At 38.4% G+C, this 23,012-nt stretch overlaps 1 protein-coding gene across 4 annotated transcripts in view; it reads right to left on the bottom strand.

The window, feature by feature from the left end:
- Positions 1 to 23,012, bottom strand: part of GBF1 (golgi brefeldin A resistant guanine nucleotide exchange factor 1) — a 127,106-nt gene that overhangs the window by 27,143 nt on the left and 76,951 nt on the right. For all 4 annotated transcript variants that reach the window (XM_051981277.1, XM_051981274.1, XM_051981275.1 and 1 more), the window contains exons 4-7: positions 6,265 to 6,396; positions 3,014 to 3,132; positions 2,046 to 2,154; positions 1,387 to 1,447 (exon numbers count right to left, since the gene is read on the bottom strand). In XM_051981277.1, coding sequence (XP_051837237.1) covers positions 1,387 to 1,447; positions 2,046 to 2,154; positions 3,014 to 3,132; positions 6,265 to 6,396 — 421 coding nt within the window. The remainder of the gene's footprint in view (positions 1 to 1,386; positions 1,448 to 2,045; positions 2,155 to 3,013; positions 3,133 to 6,264; positions 6,397 to 23,012) is intronic.

The following is a 23,012-nucleotide window of genomic DNA, read 5'->3' as shown; positions in this document are numbered from 1 at the left end:
CAGCTGAGACCTTCTCGGGGACTGGGATGTACCCGTTATAGGCACTTCCAGAAAGAAACGGTGACGACATGGAGTCAAGGAGATTCAATTCAGTAAGTGTTTATTAAGTGCCTACTATGTGCCAGGTATTGTGCATAGAAAGACAAAAACAAAATGGTATCTGCTCCAGGAGAGGGAGGATAGAGAAACAACATGTACATGAATACTTAAGTACAAAATACTAAACATACAAAAGTTAGTACACAGTGTTCTCTTGGGTAGAGGGAGGTATGGTAGTACTAACAACTGTAGGAAAATGAAAGGCTTCATCAACTAAAGGAAAAAGGGCACCTGAGCTAAGCCTTGAGGGAAGATGGGGATTCTGAGAGTAGAGGTGAGGAGAAAATACATTCCAGACACGGGGAACAAGCTATGCAAAAGCCCCAGAGGCCAGGAATGGAATGCTATATATGGGGATCAACAAATAAGCCAGCTGACTGGAACATACAGTGTTTGTGGTATAATAATGTGAACCAGTTTAGAAAGATAGGCTGAGTGACATTGTGAAGGCCTTTAAAGATTAAACAAAGAAGTCTGCATAAGTAGTAAATAGCCACTGAAGTTTTTGAAGCACAAGAGTGATGCTTTAAGAGCTTAAAAGTCCTTTTGTTTCCTGACCTAATTTATACTAGTATCAACCTGGCTGAGATTGGTGTTACGTGGGAGATGACATGAGAGTCACATATCACATCCCAATGAGATGTTCTAAGAATCCAATAGGGAGAAAAAGGGGAAATATTCAAGTTAGGAATCAATAAATGATCCTAGACTAAATATAAGGTGCCTTTATTTCATAGCAGGTCTGGAAATATGCCCAATCATTATTATTTATTAAACCAGGAAGGTCAAGAATATATTGAACAAAGGCAATCTCCTTAGTTCCCCCAAAGTTACAACTACTAAGGAGAGCTGTAAGAAGGATACTGCTTTGTCCACCTCAGCAGGGATTCCTGGGCCACAACCAGGGACCCGGGGAAGCCTAGACTTGAATGTCTTATCCCTCTCCCTTAGAAATCAAGCCAAAGTCTGGAAACCTATCTTCTGCTCAATTCTCTCAATGGATTGCCCTTCCCAGCTGTTACCTGTATAGAAACAGACATTGGCCTAGGAAGCAGAATCATCTCCATCTGTCTCGAACAAATAAAACCCTCCCTTCTCTTGTAAGTCAGGCCAGTTCTTTATTCCCTCTTCTCTGTAACCCTAAGCTCAGAGAACTGCCCCCATCATCAATTCAAGTGGCATCTGATGTGGCTGTAAGGCTAGCTGGGTCCCTGAAGTGGCGGTGGAAAAGCAGGCAGGCTCAGGGGGCCAGGGCAGCCCAGCCGAGGCAAACATGAGCAGGTTTACCTTGTGAAGAGCAGCTGCACCATGTCGACGAGAGTGTGCTCTGCGGATTTTCTCAATAACTCTGCACAGACAAAAACAAATAACACAGGTGTCATTACTTGCTGTGCTATTATCAGGAGGCTTCTCTGAGCAGACTCCCCTCCAAACCTTGTTTACCAAGGATTACACCAAACTTATTAAAACCAGCTCCACTGTAGCTTTGCAACCATGCCAGCACTCAGACACAAGGTGGCAGCACTGAGTCATGGGAAAAAAATGGGGGGGGGAAGGTTGGGCAGACATGGATAACTTCTACTCCACCTTGAATCATACGCCTCCATCCCACAACAGACCTGAGGGGCAAGCAGGAGCCCAAGAAACCTTGAGGGTGACCAATGGCTTAGCAAAAGACAGAGTGGGATTCATTTAGACTTCTCTGTTTATTCAGAAAGAGCTGAGGTCTTTAGCCAAGGCTGCCTAATGTAGGAGGCCTCTGATCAGCCTCACCTATGCCAAAGTGAAATGGAAAAGCTCTGAGTTTTTGTTCTCTCCAATGCTTGGGCAGACAAGATGACCTATGTAAAATGCTCTGTGAACCATAAAATATTATATGAATGCTAGCTAATGTCAGTCTCGATGGAACTGACCAGAGGTCCTAGCCTGATATAAAAGCCACCTACCACTGAGCCTCATCTCAAAGCAGATCCTGAAGCAAGACTGCATAATCTCACACACTGACTCGTTGGTCAGATGGGCACCCACAGGGGTTAGCAGCAGAGTCCGGAGAACCTGAAAGAAGAAGGAATTTTCAAAGAAGATAATACGAGGTACCCTGGGAAGGGCTGGGCCTGAGAACTCCAAAGATGCTCTCACACAACTTGTCTCTGAGGGCCTAAGAGCTTGTAAGATCACAGCTCTGAAGTTGGAAAGGAGTCATCTAGTCCAACCATCTCATTTTATGGATAAGGAAACCGAAACCTAAAGAGCCCAGGTTTCATTTTGTTGGACTCCTAAGGACCTTAATATAGGAACCACTTCTCTATTTTGTGACCCAGTAAGTCCAAATGAAAAGCCGAATCTCTTTCATGGTCCTCTCCAGAGCTCAGCAGATGGTCAGCACAGATCTGACTTGTCACATCTATAATGTATCAAGGGCTTCTGGCACTTGAAATCAATTTATTAAAAGCTTTCTGTAATGGGCTGAGGCTTGAGTTGATGCACTGAGGTCCCAAGCACATGAGGCTAAATAGTAATTGGACCATACTCTATTAATAGATAAGCTTGGAGAAAGAATGGCCCCCACCCACTCTTTGTGCAAGTCCTGATGTGTTGTATAGGAAATGACGATTTTGGTGGGTGGAGGCAGGGGAGTGGAAAAGGAAGGGGAGGAGAGACTTTTTGGGATTGCCATTGCCACGGTTGGCTCGGCTCGCGTCGCTCTCTCTTAGCTGGCTTCCTGTCGCAACTGCCTATATTTGCTATTGCAATCTTTATTCACCTCCTATTATTTAGGGTACCTGATCTGCCTGTTTGAAAATAAAGAGGACGAGGAAGCTCTTACAGACTCAACTCAGTCCTCTTCTACTCAGAGTCCTGATTAACTAGATCAAGTGGCACTATTAGCCTAATTACTCTTTCCTTTACTTACCTGAAGGATTTTCATCAGGACAACTTCATCACTGGCAGGGTCTGTACCCACAAAACGGGCATGAGTGACGGCATCTGCCATGTTCTCCATTCCTTCTGCTGTGCCCTCATGAGTAGGATCTGCTCCACCAACAAAGGAGAGATTGAGTCAAGTGGAGGACAAAAGCATGGTCATCTTTTCTAGAGGCTGCATCTCTCTAGGATTCCAACTTTTTTGTCCTGCTCCAGCTTCCTCTGGGAATTTCTGCCTATAAATGGCTCTATGGATTAAGTGCCCTGGAACAAACTTCAATAGGTAGGGTTATTCCTTTTGGCCAGGAAATGCTGGACAAGAAGAAGCTCAGAACTCCTGTTTTGGGCTTCTCCCAGGAAAAGAAATGAGTAAGAACTAAGTTAAGGGTGCCAAATCTGTAGCCTTTTCCTTTACATCTTTCAACACAGCTTTTTCTCAGGCTTTTTTGAAGCTTCAAGGCAGGCACAGCTGAGCCTGGGAGGGTTGGAGGGTGGCCTGGACAGAAACTGCTGCCAGTAATCATATCTGGTGCCACAGAATCCTTATTCTGGTTTGGTTTCAATCTTCTTTAATACAATACTGCACTGACTGTGGTTCCTATTGCTATTTTAACTAAACAGTTATTAGAAGGGAACAAACATGAAACAAGAGTAAGATGTAGCTCATTAGTGGGGTGGGAGAGAACAGGATCTCTTGACTCCATTCAGAATAAAAAAATAAAGTTGAAGCTAGACTAAGATCCAGGATAGTGAGTTCTATGACATCTGTAAAGTAAAAGCAAGAAAAAAGAAAAAAAAAAAAAAGGAAAAAGGAAAGGAAACTGTCACTATTAAGGCAAAGTATTACCCTAGTGCCAAGTTTCATGGACCTGCTCTAAGTCCTGTATCATGGCTGCTTGGTGCTGAAAAGGGAAAAAAATGATTGAAAGTGATGAGGAAATTAATAAGTATTATTAAGATAGGAGTTAGAGGACACTGGAAGAAGTGAGGCCGGACAAGGTAAGAATGAGTAGAGAACAGGAGGAACTCCTCAACAATTCAGATCATTACGTTTATGAAGCACCTAGTGTTTAAACAAGGGCCTACTCTTAGAAAACCAGTACAGAGTGGTGCTAGAATTCAGAGACTTATAAGAAAAGTGGCTTCTCTATGGGTTTGCTACCTAGAACTAAATGAGTACTCTGAACTGTGAGAGAGAAGGGTTTCTAACAGGCATCTGAGTTAAGATGACCTTTGTTAGAAATCTTCTTTCCTCTCTGCCCTGGGATCCTTCCCAGCAAAATTCACTGAAGGCTATTTATTCCCTGTCCAATAGCCCTCTCACGAGGCACAGGGAAAGGCCAAAGGCCAAATTATAGCAGTGAAGAGGTTATCTTTCATGCCAGCATGTGAGCTGTGAGCTGTTGGAATTATGATCCTTATAGGTTTCCTCAATTCTCCATGTCTTAGCCCTGAATTACTGTTGAGCATCCTTTTGCACAATTCCCTAAGAATTTCATTCTTCCACTGGGATTATGGTTTCCTTTTAGCTCTAGGTGATGATCAAGGTTAATGATAATGATCATTAACATTTATATAATGTTTATGTTGTGCCAGGACTATACTAAGTGCTTTATAACGATTCTCTCATTTAATCCTTACAACAATTCTGAGAGGTAGATGCTATTATTATTCCCATTTTGCAGATGAGGAACCTGAGGAAACACTAAGTGAACTAACTGCCCAGGATCATAGTAAGTGTCTAAGTCCAGATTTGAACTCAGGTCTTTCCAATTCCAGAACTGGTATTCCTAAATCCCATCCTCATATTGTTGAGGGAAAGGGAAGAGGACTGATAAGAGGATAAATGGAAAGATGTGGGAGGACAAATGATTTCTTTTTATAGGTCATCTGGGCAAAACTCCTTTGTTAAAAACTTCTTTAGCTCTGCTTTTTACTTTAAAACACGTAATACTCAAGACTGAATAAAATATTAATTTTCCCAAAAGCTATGTAAAAGAATTTCAGCAATCATTAGGAGGTCCACTAAGGTAGCATGCAATAATCGATATAAATTTTGGTCCAGGCAATATGTAGAGTTAAACAAAAGGCTGATCCTGTAATTGGGACCTATGGCCACCTCCAAAACTATTACATCAGGATTTCTTACAGAACTGCAGGCCAAATGAAAGTCCTTTTGGGTTCTCACATGAGCAGGTAGGGAGGTTTTTTCCTGCCATTTAGGGCTTTCCTTAGTCTTCCCAAGTCCTTTCTGAACTTTTGCTTACCATTTCCCCCAGCCCACACAGGTCTAGAATGGCAGTGGGAAGAAATTCATGTTAAATCCCAAGGAAAACCTGTGACTTCTTCATGTCTGTGGATACTCTTGCATTCACTTATCATTCTATATTCCCCTCCAGCTCCACTTTCATCCCCATTATAACTATATTTAGCAAAATCTCTTGCACAACCAGAAACCACCTCTATGGTGGGCCAAGAATGGGCTCTCTTTCCTGACAAAGGCTTGAATAGCTTGCTGATCAAAGAAGCTTGTAAGGTATAGAGATCATCAAAAGACAGTGACAGATGGTACAAACAGTCAGAAGTTGTGCAGAAGAATAGCCTGCAGGTGGTGCTGAGGGCAAAGAAGGAGCTGCCTAGGTTCAATTTGTTGTAGAGAAAGGATCCAAATGTGAGATAAGGGCTACAGTACTTAGGGGAACCTGATGCTTCTGGAACACACCTTAGGAAGTACCCAGAAACCTTATTCAGGAAGCTAGGTGTTTGGAGGTAATTTTAAGCTCAGGGAAGGTTCAAAAAAGCCAGCTTCTGGGGAGCTGGGTCTCATCTCAGTCTTATACTCTTCCTCCTTATTTTCTTTTCTAATTGGCTGAGACATGAATAGTATCTCTTTTCCTGTAATCCGTCTATATGGCAACAAAGGTAAATATCTGGTTAATCCCTGAATATGGGTTAAGGAAAGAGACCTATTAACAAAGACTTAAATAATTTTAATGAATCCAATTAAATGAAAAGACCTTGCATTTTTAACCCTTAAACTTACTGAATAAAAGAAAAGGGCAAAGGGCTCTGAGTGTTCCAGCCCTTCCATTTTTCCCATTACCCTGTATGCAATTAGCACTGAAAAATAATAACTTTATCTCTTATAAGAAAGGGATTGTGGAAACAGCAGGATACTACTTCTCATGACAATCCTTAAGTTATCGAGTTTGGTTGCCCAAAGAGGATCTAAAATCTTACCTATGAGTGAGTACGACAGAAACTTGTTGACAGAGGTAAGTGCTAGTCCAGTGATGGGACCTGTAGTGTCTTCAGAGCGAATAACTTCCAGGAATGGTCGAAGGAAAACATTAGGCTCAATCTCAGAGAGATCTATAGAGGAAGAAATGAGTCCATGAAGAGATACTGCTTGATAGGCACAGTTCCTTCTCCTTATAAACAAACTTTTCTTGCTATTATATTTAGCCAAAGGCCATAGTTGTTAGGTCAATGAAAAATCAGATCCCTAAATCTCTGGCAAACTCCATCTTTCATTACTTCCCCCACTTCCACATTCCCAACAGATCTTGGCAATCTGGACAAGAAGAGCCAGCTGCTACCTAGTTATGAGGCCTAAAGTTGGGATGCTAAGCAGAATCGGCCCTCTGACTGGGTCTTTAGCCTTTACACTCAAAGTGGTCTGTCTCTAATCAAAGTATGCCTGTCCTCTGAGATCTGCAGTTCTTTAATGAGGAAGGAAAGAATGGATGGAAAGGATAGGGCTATAAAGAGTTATCAAACTGTGTGTATGCTTTGACTCAGCAGTATTTCTACTGGGCTTACATCCCAAATAGATCTTAAAGAGACTCACATGTGCAAAAATGTTCGTGGCAGCCCTTTTTGTAGTAGCTAAAAACTGGAAACTGAGTGGAGAATGGCTAAACAAGTTATGATACATGAATGTTATGGAATATTATTGTTCTGTAAGAAATGATCAGGAGGATGATTTCAGAAAGGCCTGGAGAGACTTGCATGAACTGATGCTAAGTGAAATGAGCAGAACAGATTACTGTACATGGCAACAAAAAGATTATACAATGATCAGTTCTGATGGATGTGGCTCTTTTCAACAATAAGATGATTCAGGCCAGTTCCAATATTCTTGTGATCAAAAGAGCCATCTACACCCAGAGAGGACTGTGGGAACTGAGTGTGGTTCACAACATAGCATTCTCACTCTTTTTCTTGCTTTTTGCTTGCATTTTATTTTCTTCATCATTTTTTTTTTCTGGTTTGATTTGATTTTTCTTGTACAGCAAGATAACTGTATGAATATCTATGCATGTATTGGATTTAACATATATTTCTACTGTGATTAATATATATTGAACTACTTGACATCTAGGGGAGAGGGATGGTAGTGGGGGGAAGCTAGAACGTAAGGTTTTGCAAGGGCTAATGTTGCAGAATTATCTATGCATATATTTTATTTTTTATCCTTTTAAAAAAATTATTAAAGCTTTTTATTTACAAAATATATGTATGGGTAATTTTTTCAACATTAACCCTTACAAAACCTTTTGTTCCCATGGTCATGCTTATGTTTTAAAAAATAAAAAGCTTTAGTAAAAAAGAAAGAAAGAAAGGATAAAGCTACTTGCATTTCCCACTCATTAACTTAGTTTATAATCTGTGGAGCCCTGCCTAGAGAATTTAATAATTACAAATCTTTAAGTTAGAGGGATGCCTCTTAGAAGTCACCTAATTTATCATGGACTTACTCAACTGAACATGAATTTCCTCTATAATATCACCCCAATAAATGGTTATTCAGCCTTTATTTGAAAACCTCACTAACTGCTTTGATATTCACTTTCAGATACCTCAAAATTTTCCTTACGCTAAGTCTAAATCTGCTTCTCTGCAGTTTCTATCCATTATTCCTAATTTTGTCTTCTGGGACCAAGAATAAATCTAATCCTTCCTCTTAAAAAATAGCTATTCAAACACCTAAAAGGGGTTATCATGTCTTCTCTGATCTCCCTTTTCCAGGATAAACAATATCTCCATTTCTTTCAACTAATACTCATATAGTTGGTTTTCAGTTTCCTCACTAGAACTGGGTGCCCTCTTCTAAATGTTTTCTCTGTTATAATTGCTCCATCCAAGACTGTGGCCTCTAAAATCAAACACAATATGATGAGGATGGAGTATAGTGGTGCTATCATCTCCCTCCCTATAGTACTCTGTACTCTTATATTTTGTTTGTAAAACATTTTCATTGATATTTTTTCATCACCTAGATTTTACTTTGTATGCTTCTCCATTTTCTTCCATAAAAAGCCATCCTTTATAATAATTTTTTAAATGAGAAAAAATTCAGCCATATGATCAATAAATACATTTTTAAAAATCTGACACCATATGCAGTGTTCACCATGCTTCTATTAATGCAACCTATGATCAATTTGGCTTTTTAAATTATCTTGTCACACTATTTATCTTATACTTCATTAAAACTTAAGATTTTAAAAAAGTTATTTTATTTTTATCGATTTTTAAAATCACATTTCCAAATAAATCCTTTGTTCCTAGTCCTATTCAGTAACAACCTCTTATAATACAGATTGAAAAACAAAATGGAAAACAAAATCAGTTCAAGAAAATTAACACAACTGACAGTATATGCAATATTTCATATTATAGTCTTTTTATCTCCAATGAATGGAGAGGTAAATTGTCTCATTCTTTTCTCTTTTTTTAATTAATGCTTTTTATTTTCAAAACATATGCATGGATAATTTTTCAGCATTGACCCTTGCAAAAACCTTATGTTCCAAATTTTCCCCCCTTCCTCCCCCCTTCCCCCACCCATGGCAAGTAATCCAATATATGTTAAACATGTTAAACATGTTAAAATACACACACACACATACATAAAAATCAAATATATCATTCTTTTCTAAGATGAAATTTGGTAATTATAATTTCACAGTGTTCAAAGACTTCTTTTTCTCCAAGGAATTAGCGTCAAGCCATCAAACCATCCCCAATCTTCTCTATTTTGTACTTGGCATAGTTGATTATTGAAACTAAGATGTTATTAGATTTGGCTCAAGAGTCTCCAAGATCTTTTTGGATCCTAACTTTGTCCCACAATGTGACAAATACTATCCCATTCAGTTTCAAGTCTTCTGCAAATGAAAGGCCAGATCATGAGACTACTCTCTCAAAAAGTCATTGAGAAACTATACAGTTTACACTGAGACTATACAGTTTCTATTTAGTTTCTCTCACTTGTAAAAAGGAAGAGACTTCAAGACCGAAGAGTTTTACCAGTGATCCAAGCAACCAACCCAACCTGATAGACCTCTTCTCCATCTGTTTCTAAGGTGTAAACTCTGACCTGTTTTGATTTCTCAGACAAGCATGAAAATTTGCAAGAATCTGAAACGGCAGCTCCACAACTGCTACAGACCAAAGGAAGCTGAGTTTCTTGTATAATTGTTGCTATACAGGAAGATCCCCATCTCTGATCACATTCTTTTCCTCCAGCCTTCATTGTATAACTGGGTTCTACTGCTCCTCAGATTAATGCTTTAAGTTAACTAGCTCCCAAAGTATTTCCAAGACTGACTCTACAATGATTTCATCAGCTGTATGAAATGTTTCTTTTTCTTATAGTCACTACTTAACTTTTAAAAGCCTGAAGAAATCTCTTTTTGGAGGAATAACAAAAAAATAGAATATAACAATCTTAAAACATGTATAATTTATTTATAAACATCTTAAATAGAGATAGGAAGGTTAAGTAGGGGGAAACCTAGGAAAAATTAGGTAAAAATGTTACTTATATTGCTTTGTTGTTTTTTTTCCCCTCATAAAAACTCAACAAAATCATTAGAAAAGAAACAAAGAACATTGCCAATTTTCAAATTCATATTTCTAGAAAGACATCTCTCCACACTTTGATCTATCCTGAGATACTAACACCTATATCTCTACTCAAAGTATTTCCCTCACTGGGAAAGTACAGAATTAGGCTATCAAGGTGAAAGGAACAGCTCCAGGTAGGTCTATTTTTCTTAAGAACTATAGTCAAATGAACATTAAGAGACCTTAGAAGGAATAAGTAAGGTGCTCAACAAGGGATCTAGACAAAAACCACAGAGTTCAAAGTGATTCTAGAATGCGTAAGTGAGTATACTTAATGTCCTTCCAAACTCATTTATATAGAATCTCTGAATTTACACTCAGGCAACTCCAAAGTAAAGTCCTGAAAGTAATGAATTATCTGTCAAAAGAGGAGGTTAGCCCAGATAACTCCTCTTTCAACTCTAAAAACCTATGACTGCGTGATTTAGGTGAGTTTAGAGATAGCAATAAGACTGCTTGTAAGAAATTAAATAAAAACTACAAAAGGCTGGTACCTTTTAAAAAGAAAAAAAGGCAAGTACGGTACTATTGCTTTGTCTTGTTCAACTCTTCAAGACCCCTTTATCAGGATATGAACAGACAATTTTCAGATGAAGAAATTGAAACTATTACCACTCACATGAAAGAGTGTTCCAAATCACTATTGATCAGAGAAATGCAAATTAAGACAACTCTGAGATATCACTACACACCTGTCAGATTGGCTAAGATGACAGGAAAAAATAATGATGAATGTTGGAGGGGATGCGGGAAAACGGGGACACTGATGCATTGTTGGTGGAGTTGTGAACGAATCCAGCCATTCTGGAGAGCGATCTGGAATTATGCCCAAAAAGTTATCAAACTGTGCATACCCTTTGATCCAGCAGTGTTTCTATTGGGCTTATACCCCAAAGAGATACTAAAAAAGGGAAGGGGACCTGTATGTGCCAAAATGTTTGTAGCAGCCCTGTTTGTAGTGGCTAGAAACTGGAAAATGAATGGATGCCCATCAATTGGAGAATGGCTGGGTAAATTGTGGTATATGAATGTTATGGAATATTATTGCTCTGTAAGGAATGACCAGCAGGATGAATACAGAGAGGCTTGGAGAGACCTACATGGACTGATGCTGAGTGAGATGAGCAGAACCAGGAGATCATTATACACTTCGACAACGATATTGTGTGAGGATGTATTCTGATGGAAGTGGATTTCTCTGACAAAGAGACTTAACTGAGTTTCATTGGAGAAATGATGGACAGAAACAGCTACACCCAAAGAAGGAATACTGGGAAATGAATGTGAACTATTTGCATTTTTGATTTTCTTCCCGAGTTATTTTTACCTTCTGAATCCAATTCTCCCTGTGCAACAAGAGAACTGTTCGGTTCTGCAAATATGTATTGTATCTAGATATACTGCAACATAGTTAACATATCTAGGACTGCTTGCCATCCTGGGGGGGGGGGGGGGGGAGGAGGGAGGGAGGGGAAAAAACGAAACATAAGTGATTGCAAGGGATAATGTCGTGTAAAAATTATCCTGGCATGGATTCTGTCAATACAAAGTTATTATTAAATAAAATAAAATTTAAAAAAAAAAAAAAAGACCCCTTTATCTTCCACTATCTCTCCAAATCTGTCCAAATTCACTTATAGTTTCTATGATACTCTAGCTTATCCTCTGCCATCCCTTTTTCTTTTTGCCTTCAATCTTTCTCAGCTTTATGGTCTTTTCCAATGAGTCTCATCTTCTCATAATATCATAGTCAAAATATTTAAACTTTAGCTTCAGTATTTGACCTTGCAATGAATAACCTGAATTAATTTATTTAAGTACTGAACTTGACCTTTTTAAGGGCTTTTAAAATCTTCTTTGAAAGTTTTTTTCATATCATAGAATCTATATCATAGAAACTATAAGTGAATTTGGACAGATTTGGAGAGATAGTGGAAGATAAAGGGGTCTTGAAGAGTTGAACAAGACAAAGCAATAGTACCATACTTGCCTTTTTTTTCTTTTTAAAAGGTACCAGCCTTTTGTAGTTTTTATTTAATTTCTTACAAGGAGCAGCAGTCTTATTGCTATCTCTAAACTCACCTAAATCACGCAGTCATAGGTTTTTAGAGTTGAAAGAGGAGTTATCTGGGCTAACCTCCTCTTTTGTGACACAACTTTTTCTTATAGTCCAACTCTCACAGCCATGTATTGCTACTGGAAAAATCACACCTTTGACTTTTTTCCTCCCAAATTCAATGGTGGGTATATTTTTTAAATTACCCCCATTAATGAAGTTAGAGTGAATATTTTTTTAAAATGCAAGGTTAATTCTTGAATCATTTATTATTCAACCAGCAAAGGAATAGATTATCAAGCATGAAGCCCCTTGAAAATTTCTTCTTATATCTGGGCCAACTTTAGGGATCTGCTTGACCTCTTGAGGCCTGCTTTCTCCAAAGTGAGCAGAACATGAGTTACAGAGAATGGAGCTGCTGTTGCTGCTGCTTTTTTTTTTTTTTTTAAACTAAGAAGAATATACCAAAATAAACTTTTAAACTATTAAAAAAAAATCTTACTATGCTTTTTTAGAAAAGATGCCCTACAAGAGCAGTTTGAATAGGAGTTCATAATTCTTGGCCTTGCTTGCCTAGGAATTGTAAAGTTCAATGTGAATAGTATGGAAGATTACTTGGGTTCAGAAGGCAAAAAGTGCAATGGTGACCCTCAAGTGGACCAGACAGAGGCATTTAACAACTGAGAAGATATGACAACCTCAACAAAGATGCCAAATCTTTCTGGAAAACTGTCAACCTCAAAGTACAAACAGTCCAGTAAATAAATTACAGGTGAAAGGTTGCTCTGTAGGCAATTGGTTAATATTCCTGGGGTAGGAAAAAAAAGAGCAATGAAGAAACTTAAACTACTGCTAGAATAGAAAAGCATAAGATCTCTTTACTACTATAGTGTTTTCCCCGATAATAAGACCTATCCTGAAAATAAGCCCTCCTCTTACTGTGTAAGATTCCTCTAAAATAAGCCTTCCCCCGAAAATAAGCCCTATTGAGATTGCTGCTGTAGTGAAGATGATCTCCTGCGCTACACGCTACATTACGGTACCCTCTGTATGCACCGTCCCCCGCCCCCCCTCCCTTCCCCAGGGTGAAACACATGCCGTGCTCTGAGCTGCATCCAATCAGAGCTGCAGCAGTGAGCGCATCATCCTGTTCTTCCCCAGTGATTTGCTTGCTGGTGCCATTGAGAGCAGTGCCGCAGAGGAGAGCTGAGGCAGGACAACATAAAACCCCAGTATGTAAGCAGGAGTGAGGAGGCATGATGGAGGATAAAAGGGGCATGATGGAGGATAAAAGAAGAACTCAGGGGGCAGGATGAAGGATAAAAGAAGAACTCAGGGGGCATCATGGAGGATAGAAGGAGCACTCAGGGAGCATGATGGGGTTAAAACATTATTGAGGGACATGATGGAGTGAAAAGAAAGACTGATGGTCATAATATTATTATTCTGTCTGTTTTGACCCCCAGACATGAGAGCTATACTGTTGAGTACAAGAAAGCAATTGTAGAGGAGTCACATGCCAAGAATCTTGCAGTTTTCTGTAAAGAAAAACTTTTGGATCTTTGAATGGTCAGAAAATGGAGAGCAGATTATAATAACCTCAATCAACAGGTGGATTAGGGAAAAGGGAAAAAGCGCAGGTGTGGATCAGGTCAGCAACCCTTATATCCTGACTTGGAGATCCTCATTGGTGAATGGATTGCTGACAGGAGAGCAAAGGCCTTGGTTGTACACAGGGCTGATATTCAAGCATTTGCCCTTTTAATGGCACCAGAGTTTGAAATGGTCTCAGAAAGATTCAAAGCATCACAACACTGGTTGGACAGTTTCCTTCAACGGTATGAACTGTACCTAAGAAGATCAACAACATTGTTTAAGCTGGAAGATGCTGAAGTTATTAAACGTGCACTTGCATTCAAGTCCTTTATTGATAGGATCGACATTTTCAAGTACCAAACCTGCAATATGATTGCTATGGATGAAACTGTAGTGTTTATGAAACAAGGATCTCAAACAACAATTCATCACAGGGATGCAACGTCAATCTACATTCCCACCACTGGCTATGAAAGTGCACGGGTCACCTGTGTTTTGGCAATTCATTCAGATGGAAAGAAAGCCACACCTCTAATCATCAGCAAGGGCAAGAAAGATAAGATTGACCGTGTATCAGGCATTTACGTTCTTGAAACTGAAAAAGCCTGGTGTACACAGGCCGTTATAAGAAAGTGGATTGATTTAATGCTGCCACTTGTTATGCGAGGTAACCAAAGAGGTCTGATAATCTGGGATTCAGCCAGCACTCACCTCACTAAAGAAATGAAGAACTTCCTTGCAGAGAGAAGAATAGATCAAGTAATGATTCCTGCAGGAATGACTGCCTATCTCCAGACCCTTGATATTGCAATAAACAAGCCATTCAAGGACCATTTGCGCATGGAAGTCAATGACTACATTGAAAATAGAATGGAAAGAAATCAGCGTGGAAACTTTGTGAAGCCCTGTCTGCAAGAAGTTGTGACTTGGGTGAAGAAGTCATGGGATAAAATTACTGACAGCTGTGTCGCCAAGGCACTACGAGCAGGTTACCTGGACAAGACATATTCATTTAAAGAGAGCTATATTGCTGGACATGACAGATTGGGTCCACTTCTTCTGAAGGAAATAGAGGCGCAAGACATCCAGGACGGAATTCAGGGTACGGACACTTATGACGATGTTGTTGAAGAAGATGACATGATCATTATTGAATAAAGGTACTTTTTTTTGTTCACATTTACCTGTTTATTAAAATTGCTGTCAGTGTTCATTAAAATAAGCCCTCCCCTGAAAATAAGCCCTCTAGTGTTTTTCTGTCCAAAAAAAATAATAGGACAGCGTCTTATTATCAGGGAAACACGGTAGGTCATCTGCTTCAAAGGCCCAGCCCAGATTCACCCTTCAGTTAGCCAATGGCTGAAGAGACTGGAGAAATCCACAATGCAGATCAACCCTAAGTAAAAGGCAGTATTTTAGAATTGTTCTCGCTTACTAAGCACTACCCCTTTCCTCTGTCTCTTACTTGGGATGGTGAGAGGTGTTCAACTTTCCCCTTATTATAGGTAAAGATAATGAGGTAAAGAAATTCCAAATTCAGCAGATAGTCACCTTAACAATCACAAATAATATAAGAAACCTCAGACATTATATATAAAGCCATGTCCAATGGGGCAGGTAGGTGGTGCAATAGTTAGAATTCTAGGCCTAGAGTCAGGAAGACCCAAATTCAAATCTGACACTAGCTGTGTGCAAATTACTTAATCCCACCATTTGCATGTTTCCTCATCAGTAAAATGAACTAGAGAAGGAAATGGTAAACCATTTCAGTACCTATAGCAAAAAAAACCCAAAAAGTAGTCACAAAAAGTCAGACACAATTAAAACTACTAAACAACAACAATGGCTAAATGGAAATCCTTGGATTATTTATATTCTTTCCTTGTTCTCTGTAGCTAACTGTTCTGACTTCTTTCTGCATACACACCATGTGATGCCTTCTATTAGCAGGACGGCCTGCAGGCTTCTTTGTCCTAGGTCAGGCAGAAGTCCCATTGCCTATAAAGGAATAGTTCCCACCTTTTCAGGAGAGTTGTGTCCTTTCTGCCTGTAGCAGCCCCTTCTCTCTTGACCAGCACCCAGCTGGCACATTCCTGAGCCAAAATGCCCACATAAGCTACTTTCCCTGGTAGTAAAAGCTCTTCACTCCTGAATGAATCTTATCAAGGGCGGTTAGGCGTTCTCAATTGGATTATACAGACTAGGAAAAAGGCGTGTGACATGTTATTTCAACACTATTTTGCCCTACTAATGCCTACCTCATTCCTTTCACACACCAAGGAACCAAGTGTCCTTTCACCTACCCCCAACCTCTCACTGTCTCAGGAAAGGCACAATAATATCCCTTTTCAGCTTCTTTTTAGGCTCTTTCCTCTGAAAATCCAGACTCAGGTTTATTAGAGGGAAACTACGATCACCGATTATCTTACTCTACAAAAATAGTGCTGTTATCTTTTCTAGCTCTAAATCTCAGATGTTTATGCTACAACTTGCACATGCTTTTCTGTGTCTAAACCTTTTAATAAATTCTTTTATTTGATGTTTAGAGTCACTTTGTACAGCCTACATCCTATGGAGAAGGAAACTGAGGTCCAGAGGGTGACTTGTCCAAGGTCTCAGAGCTAGTAAGAGGCGGAGAATTGACTAAAAGTCCTCGACTTATAGAGTAACCAATAAATTAGTCAATATCTATTAATCATGTACTGCATGGTAATCATAAAGTACTAAGAAATCTGGCTTTCCTGACTTTTCTATAGCATATCGAAATCTAAACTATTAAATAGCCTTATACAGGATGAATTCTTCACTCTTCAGCTTTTTTTTTTTTTTAACATTTTATCTGAAAGCAGAAGTCTCCACTTCCTGGGTTTTTGAACACTTTGTCTATTTCTTGCTCATGAGGAGGTCCACTGCCAAATAAAAGCACAATCATTCCCCCCCCCCCAATCAGGTTTATGCAGAATACCCAGGAATTCCTTACCCCATGGCAATCAAAACAACTTCATATATGTTGGAGAAAAACACAAGGTCAAACAGATGAATGGAACTAAGTTTGGGAAAAGTCTGCAGTCTGGCTCACTCCAATTGGGATCACGTGGGGACATCTGCTCCATCTGCTATCAGCTCTGTTTCATAGCTTCCAAATTTTTCAGACTTGTGAGTAGCAAGTAAGGAAACTAATTCTAAATAAGGGGCCTAACATGTGGCTGCTCCCAGAGAGATTCAGGCTGGGGGAAAAGATTTAATAACCCTCCCCCAAAAAAGCAGCTTCCTCAGGCATTTGCTCTGGCTTTCTGAAGCACAACTACACCCATGAGGACAAGTGCTATATACTGGATATGAGGCAGGAGACCTATAGTTACTCTAGTGCCACTAACTTGCTATAGGACTGTCTGTCTGCAAGTGAATTCATCTCATTATAAAATGAAAACTGATCAACTGGATAAAACCAAGTTTTTCAGTCGACCTGCCACTTGGGAATTAGCCTAACTTCACAGAAACAACAGCAAGAGTTAACTTGAAAGGAAACCTCTGGGAAGACCAGCCTTGTAAGATTACCTGAATCTCTAAAAATAACCTTACTGTTTTCAGTTATCATTCAGATGTTTTCCCCAATAACTACTTTACTGGTGGCAGATCTAAAGAGATTCTAGGACTCTGGGTCCATTAGAGTCAAGGTTTAGCAGTAGATCAAATAAAGCCCACAGAATCTAGTTCTATCTGGGATAAGCAGTCAAAGATAATTCTGCCATTCACTTATAGTAATAAAAGTAATTATTTATAACTAAACTTTTCAAAACTTTACATTCATTTTACTCTCCCTCAAGAAAGAAAAGAGCCTGCTTTTCATGAATTGGAACACTAAACCCTGATTATTTGCCTATTTGACCAAACATAAGATATTCCGACCTGAAAATGTTTTTCATTTGCCAGAAACCTGAGAACACTAGAAATTAAGAATGACAAAATTTCTTTTAAACTTTCACTGACAAGTAATTATCAAAGGGTCATGTCTAGGAAGGCTCAACTCAGACTGGAAATGACATGAGAATCCAACTGCCTAAATAGTTGGTGTGCAAATGGCCAAAGGTCACCTGGAAAAAGCTTTCCAATGGTATTAGGCATCTAGGTACTCTCTGGACTAAAACTCTTAACCAGACATTTCTTGGAGAAAAGAAGAAAAGGCCTTTCTTTCTTTCTTTCTGCCTGTTCTCAGAGTACTTGGCAGTAAAATAAGAGAGGTACCTTAATATTAGAAAAAAGGCAGATTTTGTCCCAATTTTCAAAATATAGATGAGAACAGAGTTTGCAATGTTTACCAACAAGTTTGAACTTAAAACATCTCAGAATTCTACAAGTAATTGAAGAGATAGTTAGTGAATATCTAGAAAATGTAGCAAAGATTACTGAAAGCATAGCTTCATCAAGAACAGATCATGACAGACTAAGATTTTTTTTGATAGGGCTATTAAACTGGTAGATCATGACAATATTAAATATATGTATATATCTTGCCTATATTTTGGTAAGGCCCTTGATAATTCATGTTGTTTTGTACAAAAGACAGAGAGATGTGGAGAAGTAAAACTGGATAGATTCAAAAGTGGTTGCATGGCCAGACTCAAAAAATAGTCATTAATGGTCTGATGTCAACCTGACAGAAAGGATCCAGTATTCTCCTAAGAATCTGTACTTGGTCCTGAGCTGTTCATTGTTTTGATTAATGACTTGGATAAAAGAACAGACTAAATTTCTATCAGATTTGCTGATGACAGAAAGTAAAGGGAGACAGCTAATCCAATAGATGAGGATAAAGATCCAGAAAGATCTCAACAAACAAGAATACTGTGCAGAATCAAATAAAGTAAAATCAGCTTCAAAAATACAAGCTGGGGATTGGATAACATGATTAGATAAGTTTATCTGAAAAAAACAAACACACACACACCAAAAAACAATCCGCTAGGTTTTAGAGGATAGCAAAGTCAATGTCAATACAGCAACAATAAAAAAAAAAAAAAATCTAACTTAATGTTGGTATGTATTGAGAGACATAGTTTCCAGGAAAAGGACTCTTCTGTACTAGGGTTACACTATTTCTCAACTATTACATTAGGAAAATAACAGCTTTAGAACTAAAAAGGGATTTTGGATATCATTGAATCCAATCTCCTCATTTTACAGATGAGGAAACAGAGGCCCAGGAGAGACTGGATGACTTGGCTAGGTCACACAGCTAGGAAGTAATTCAAGACCTTCAGATGCAAAGCTAGCATTATGTCTACTAAGTTACTCAGAAGATATATTGAAGGAAAAAAGAGAAAAAAGATTGAAGAACAAAATGAACATAGGGCTTACGTATAGAAGGCAATAGCAAGGACTTTAATCACCAACAATCTTCTTTGAAATTAGTAAAGGTAATTTTTACTTCAATCAGAGGCTATATGTAAGTTATATAATGTTCACAACCAGAATGGTGAAGGGTTTTGAGATCAGGCAATATAAAAATATGTTGAAAGAATTGGGAAGATTTAATTTGGAGAAAAGAAGACTGGACCAGACCAGAAGATTGGTAGGATGAAAGAGGAGCATGATAGTTATCTTCATATATTTGAAGGAAAGACTAGACTTGTTCTTTTTGGATCAAGAGGGCAAAACTAGGGCTAATGGGTTAAAGTAGCAAAGATCTGATATCAATAAAATCTAACAATTATAGGTATTTGATGGTGAAACGGGCTGTCTCAGAAGGTAGAAGACTCCTTTTCTTTGAAAATCTGCAAGAAAAAGCTAAATACTCACTTGGGTATATTGTAGAGGGGAACATTTTTTTTTTCAGGGATCAATTGGATTCAATAAATGAAATATGTTTTTTTTTAGCCTTGAATTTCTGTATGGGGCAGGGAACAAACTCCTTTTGGTGAAGTTCCTAAAATCCTTATTTTTATGTCATAGGTCAAGATAGACAACAAAAACAGCATCTACAAAAGTCTTAACAGATTGCTAAAGCTGATTTGAAGGATAGATTTGGTTTGGAGAAAGGAGTTTCCCATTTAGATTGTTCCTGCGTTTTACAACAGCTAGATGGCGTAGTGGATATGGTACAGGAATTGGACTTAAGATCTAAGTTCAGATCCTTGCTTAGATACTCGATGTGTGACTGTGCAAATATAACCTTGCTCAGCTTCAGTTTCCTCATCTTTTAAATGGGGATAACAATAGCACCTTACTACTATAATAAGGTTTAAAAAAAATAGCCCAAACTCTATTAGCAGTAGCCTCCCAATCTTCAGCTAGGAGCATATGCCTTTCTTACCTAGTCTTAATTACTGATTAGACATTACCCCAGTCAAATTAAGACCTGTTAAAGATCTTAGCTTAAAAAGATCAAGGTCTCCCAGTTCAACCAGAACCATTTCTTGTCATCCTGCTCAATATCTTGCCACTGGACCCAGAGAATTCCAACGGATAAAGTTGAAGCTGGTAACTTTACATAACCCTCCCTCACTGAAATCCAATTCAGTTGCATGTCATGCCATCATCCATGTTATGGTCATCTTTGAGACCAAAGGATAAGCCAGAACAACATACAGATGGCTCTGACTTGCCTCAGTAGTCAGTTCCAGGGTCATGTAGTTTTCCAAAATTTAAATGGCAAATTAAATTATCTAGCCTAAATAACCTAGAGTAAAACCACCCCTGGGGGCCACTGTCCCAGCCAGGCCCTGCCTCCTCTCCTTCCATTGAACAAGGTTAGTTAACTGATTTCAGTGCTACTACAAATTAGAGTTAGTTTTGGGTTTGCCCATGTTCCTTCCTAATCCAAGTAGGGGGAAAAACGCCTCTTTAACAAGGCTTGCTGGGCTAAATGAAGCCCTTAGGGATTGGTTTAAAAAATATCACGGAGCCCTGAGGACAGACTGATCCATCTGTCTTACTGACAACCCATGTTTGATGCATGTCAACTCTAAGCACTAGTTCTCTTCCTTCTAAAGGAAATTGGCACATATCAAAAGCAGAGCAATTAGGCTGTAACTTGCTGCCAAAGCTGAAGCAGTTGTGGTCCTCCCTACATCATAGCATTTTCTGCATGCCCTGAACAGGGGTGGGTCCAAAATGAAGCAGACAAATAACTTCAGCTGTTATGCTTTGAAAGCAAAATTATTCTTTTTAGATTTACATGGTTGTTCTATGTGGAATAGCTTTCCTCATTGAAAATTCCTTACACAGACTAACGAAAACCTCCACATTTATACATCTGAAGAAGAGAGTAACTATAGTTTTAATATTAATTACTTCCTTAACTGTTCCCCTTTTTGGTTTCCCCATCCTTCCAGGAATCCAAGAAAACAAGAAAAGTAAACGAAAGATAATAAAATAGAACAAGATTCTAATTCTGCACTGAAAAGATCCACAAATTACAAAAGATCCTCAAAGAGAAAATTCAATGCCAAAAAATCCCTGAGGAATGACAAGGAAAGTCCAGAGTATTCTTGGGGCTTTGGGGCCAGAGTATTCAGAAGATGAGCCTGATATGTGGTGGCCACCAAATATCTACTCCCTAATCTGTAGGATCCCTTAGCTGGCATCCTGTCAACTTGACCTTATCTAAGAAGTAAAAATAGTACAAAATAGGAACAAAAGCTGGTAAGAGCAGAAATCTAACAAATACATTGAAGATTCAGAACAATCCAAATTTTTACCCACTTATTTACTTACAGGATCAGTGTTTTTATATGAAGAAAAGATAAATAAATTTCTCCAATTTTATTGCTAACTAGTAGAATGTAAGCTAATAGAAAGCATGGACTCTTTTTCCTTTTGCCTTTTTATCCCTAGCAAATGTAAGTGATTTGCACACAGTAGTTACTCGACACATTTTTTTTTTAATGGAACTATTTAGGGAAATCAAGGCACCAAACTTTAGTTCAAAGAGCACAGAAACAATATAATCACTAGACACTGCTGTTCTTAAAAAGATATATTCTGAAACAAAGGACAAAAAGAAGAATTCTCCTAAGAATACAATAGTACATTCTTATTTTGAAAGATACACAGAATCACAGTGCCAGGGATTGGTCTCCAGAGAATTTTTAAGACAGCTGATTCTAATGGTACTAGACCTAACTTAGGAATAACTTCTCAAGCCTTAGCCCAATCAGCACCTGTTTCCCTGAATAGACACTCTCCTAAAACTTAACACAGACACTACATTATTCTAGTAACTGCATTCCAGTCCAGGGTGCAAGGTTAATGTTTTTCACAGCCTACATGCCTCCTTGTGATGGATGGCCACTTAATAATGAAATACTTTATGCTCAATCAACTTTCAAATAATGTGTGTTTCATTCACAGGACACTAAAACATACTCCAAATTCAAAAAACCCAGAGAAGAATAGTGGAAACAGCTATGATAATTCTTGGAAAGAGAAAGAGCATCAGAGGAAGTGAACTCTGACCAGTTCATACCCTGACCAGAGCCCCAAAGGATAAATTAGTATCTGAGAAGCCAGTAAGTTTCAGTCTCACTCTTACTTAATTGACTGAATCTACATGAAACCAGAACTGGAATTTCCAAGGAAAGTATTTGATGACACATGTAGATTGTATTTAATGGGAACATCCAGACTTTAATGAAGCTGGATTACTATCTGAGATATCCATATCTTTCAACTGAAACTACTTAAGGATCTTTCCCCTAAAATTCTCTACATTTCAAAGAATAGAAAAGGAGTATATATGAAGAATATAGATGCACCCTGAACTGGAATGCAATTACTAGAATAATGTAGTATATCTACATTAAATATGCTTTGGTATTTTCAAAAAAAATTATTAAATTTACCCCCACAAAGGGTTTGTTTTTCTTTATTTTTAATGAGGGAAATTTGGAGCGAGAAAAAGTAGATTTTTGATAACTAAAAAAATTAAATTCAATTTTAAAAAGGAGGCAGGAGAATACATATGGAATGCTGTACGTACTGTCAGATATGATCAAATAATAATTCACTGCATTTTGCATCTGCTACCATACCTGGTTTCAACTTCAAACTCATCACATATAAAACTCACCACCCTACTGCTAACTCGAGCTTTGATTGATACCATCTTCTCTTCGCTCTGATTGGAAGGCTAAGTATCAAATTTCTCCCAATAATTTCCTTTATAAAGAGCAGAAATTGATCTCAGCTCACTCCACTGAGCATCATTTCACTATGCCCTCTTCTTGCCCATTTTGTGTGTCTCTCCCTTTCAACAGTAAGCTCCTTGGGGCTGTCATTTTTTTTTTTTAACAGTATCCCAAACAATTAATGCACAACATCTGACACATAGCAGGTATTTAATACATATTGATTGGATTGGATCATTCACCAACTTAACTAAACTTTTCAAAAGTTTTATAAGGGAAGGCTCAATGGATGA

The sequence above is a fragment of the Antechinus flavipes genome, chromosome 2 (assembly GCF_016432865.1).
Source record: "Antechinus flavipes isolate AdamAnt ecotype Samford, QLD, Australia chromosome 2, AdamAnt_v2, whole genome shotgun sequence".
In the NCBI taxonomy this organism is placed as follows: Eukaryota; Metazoa; Chordata; class Mammalia; order Dasyuromorphia; family Dasyuridae; genus Antechinus; species Antechinus flavipes.
This window is presented reverse-complemented; position numbering and strand designations above follow the sequence as displayed.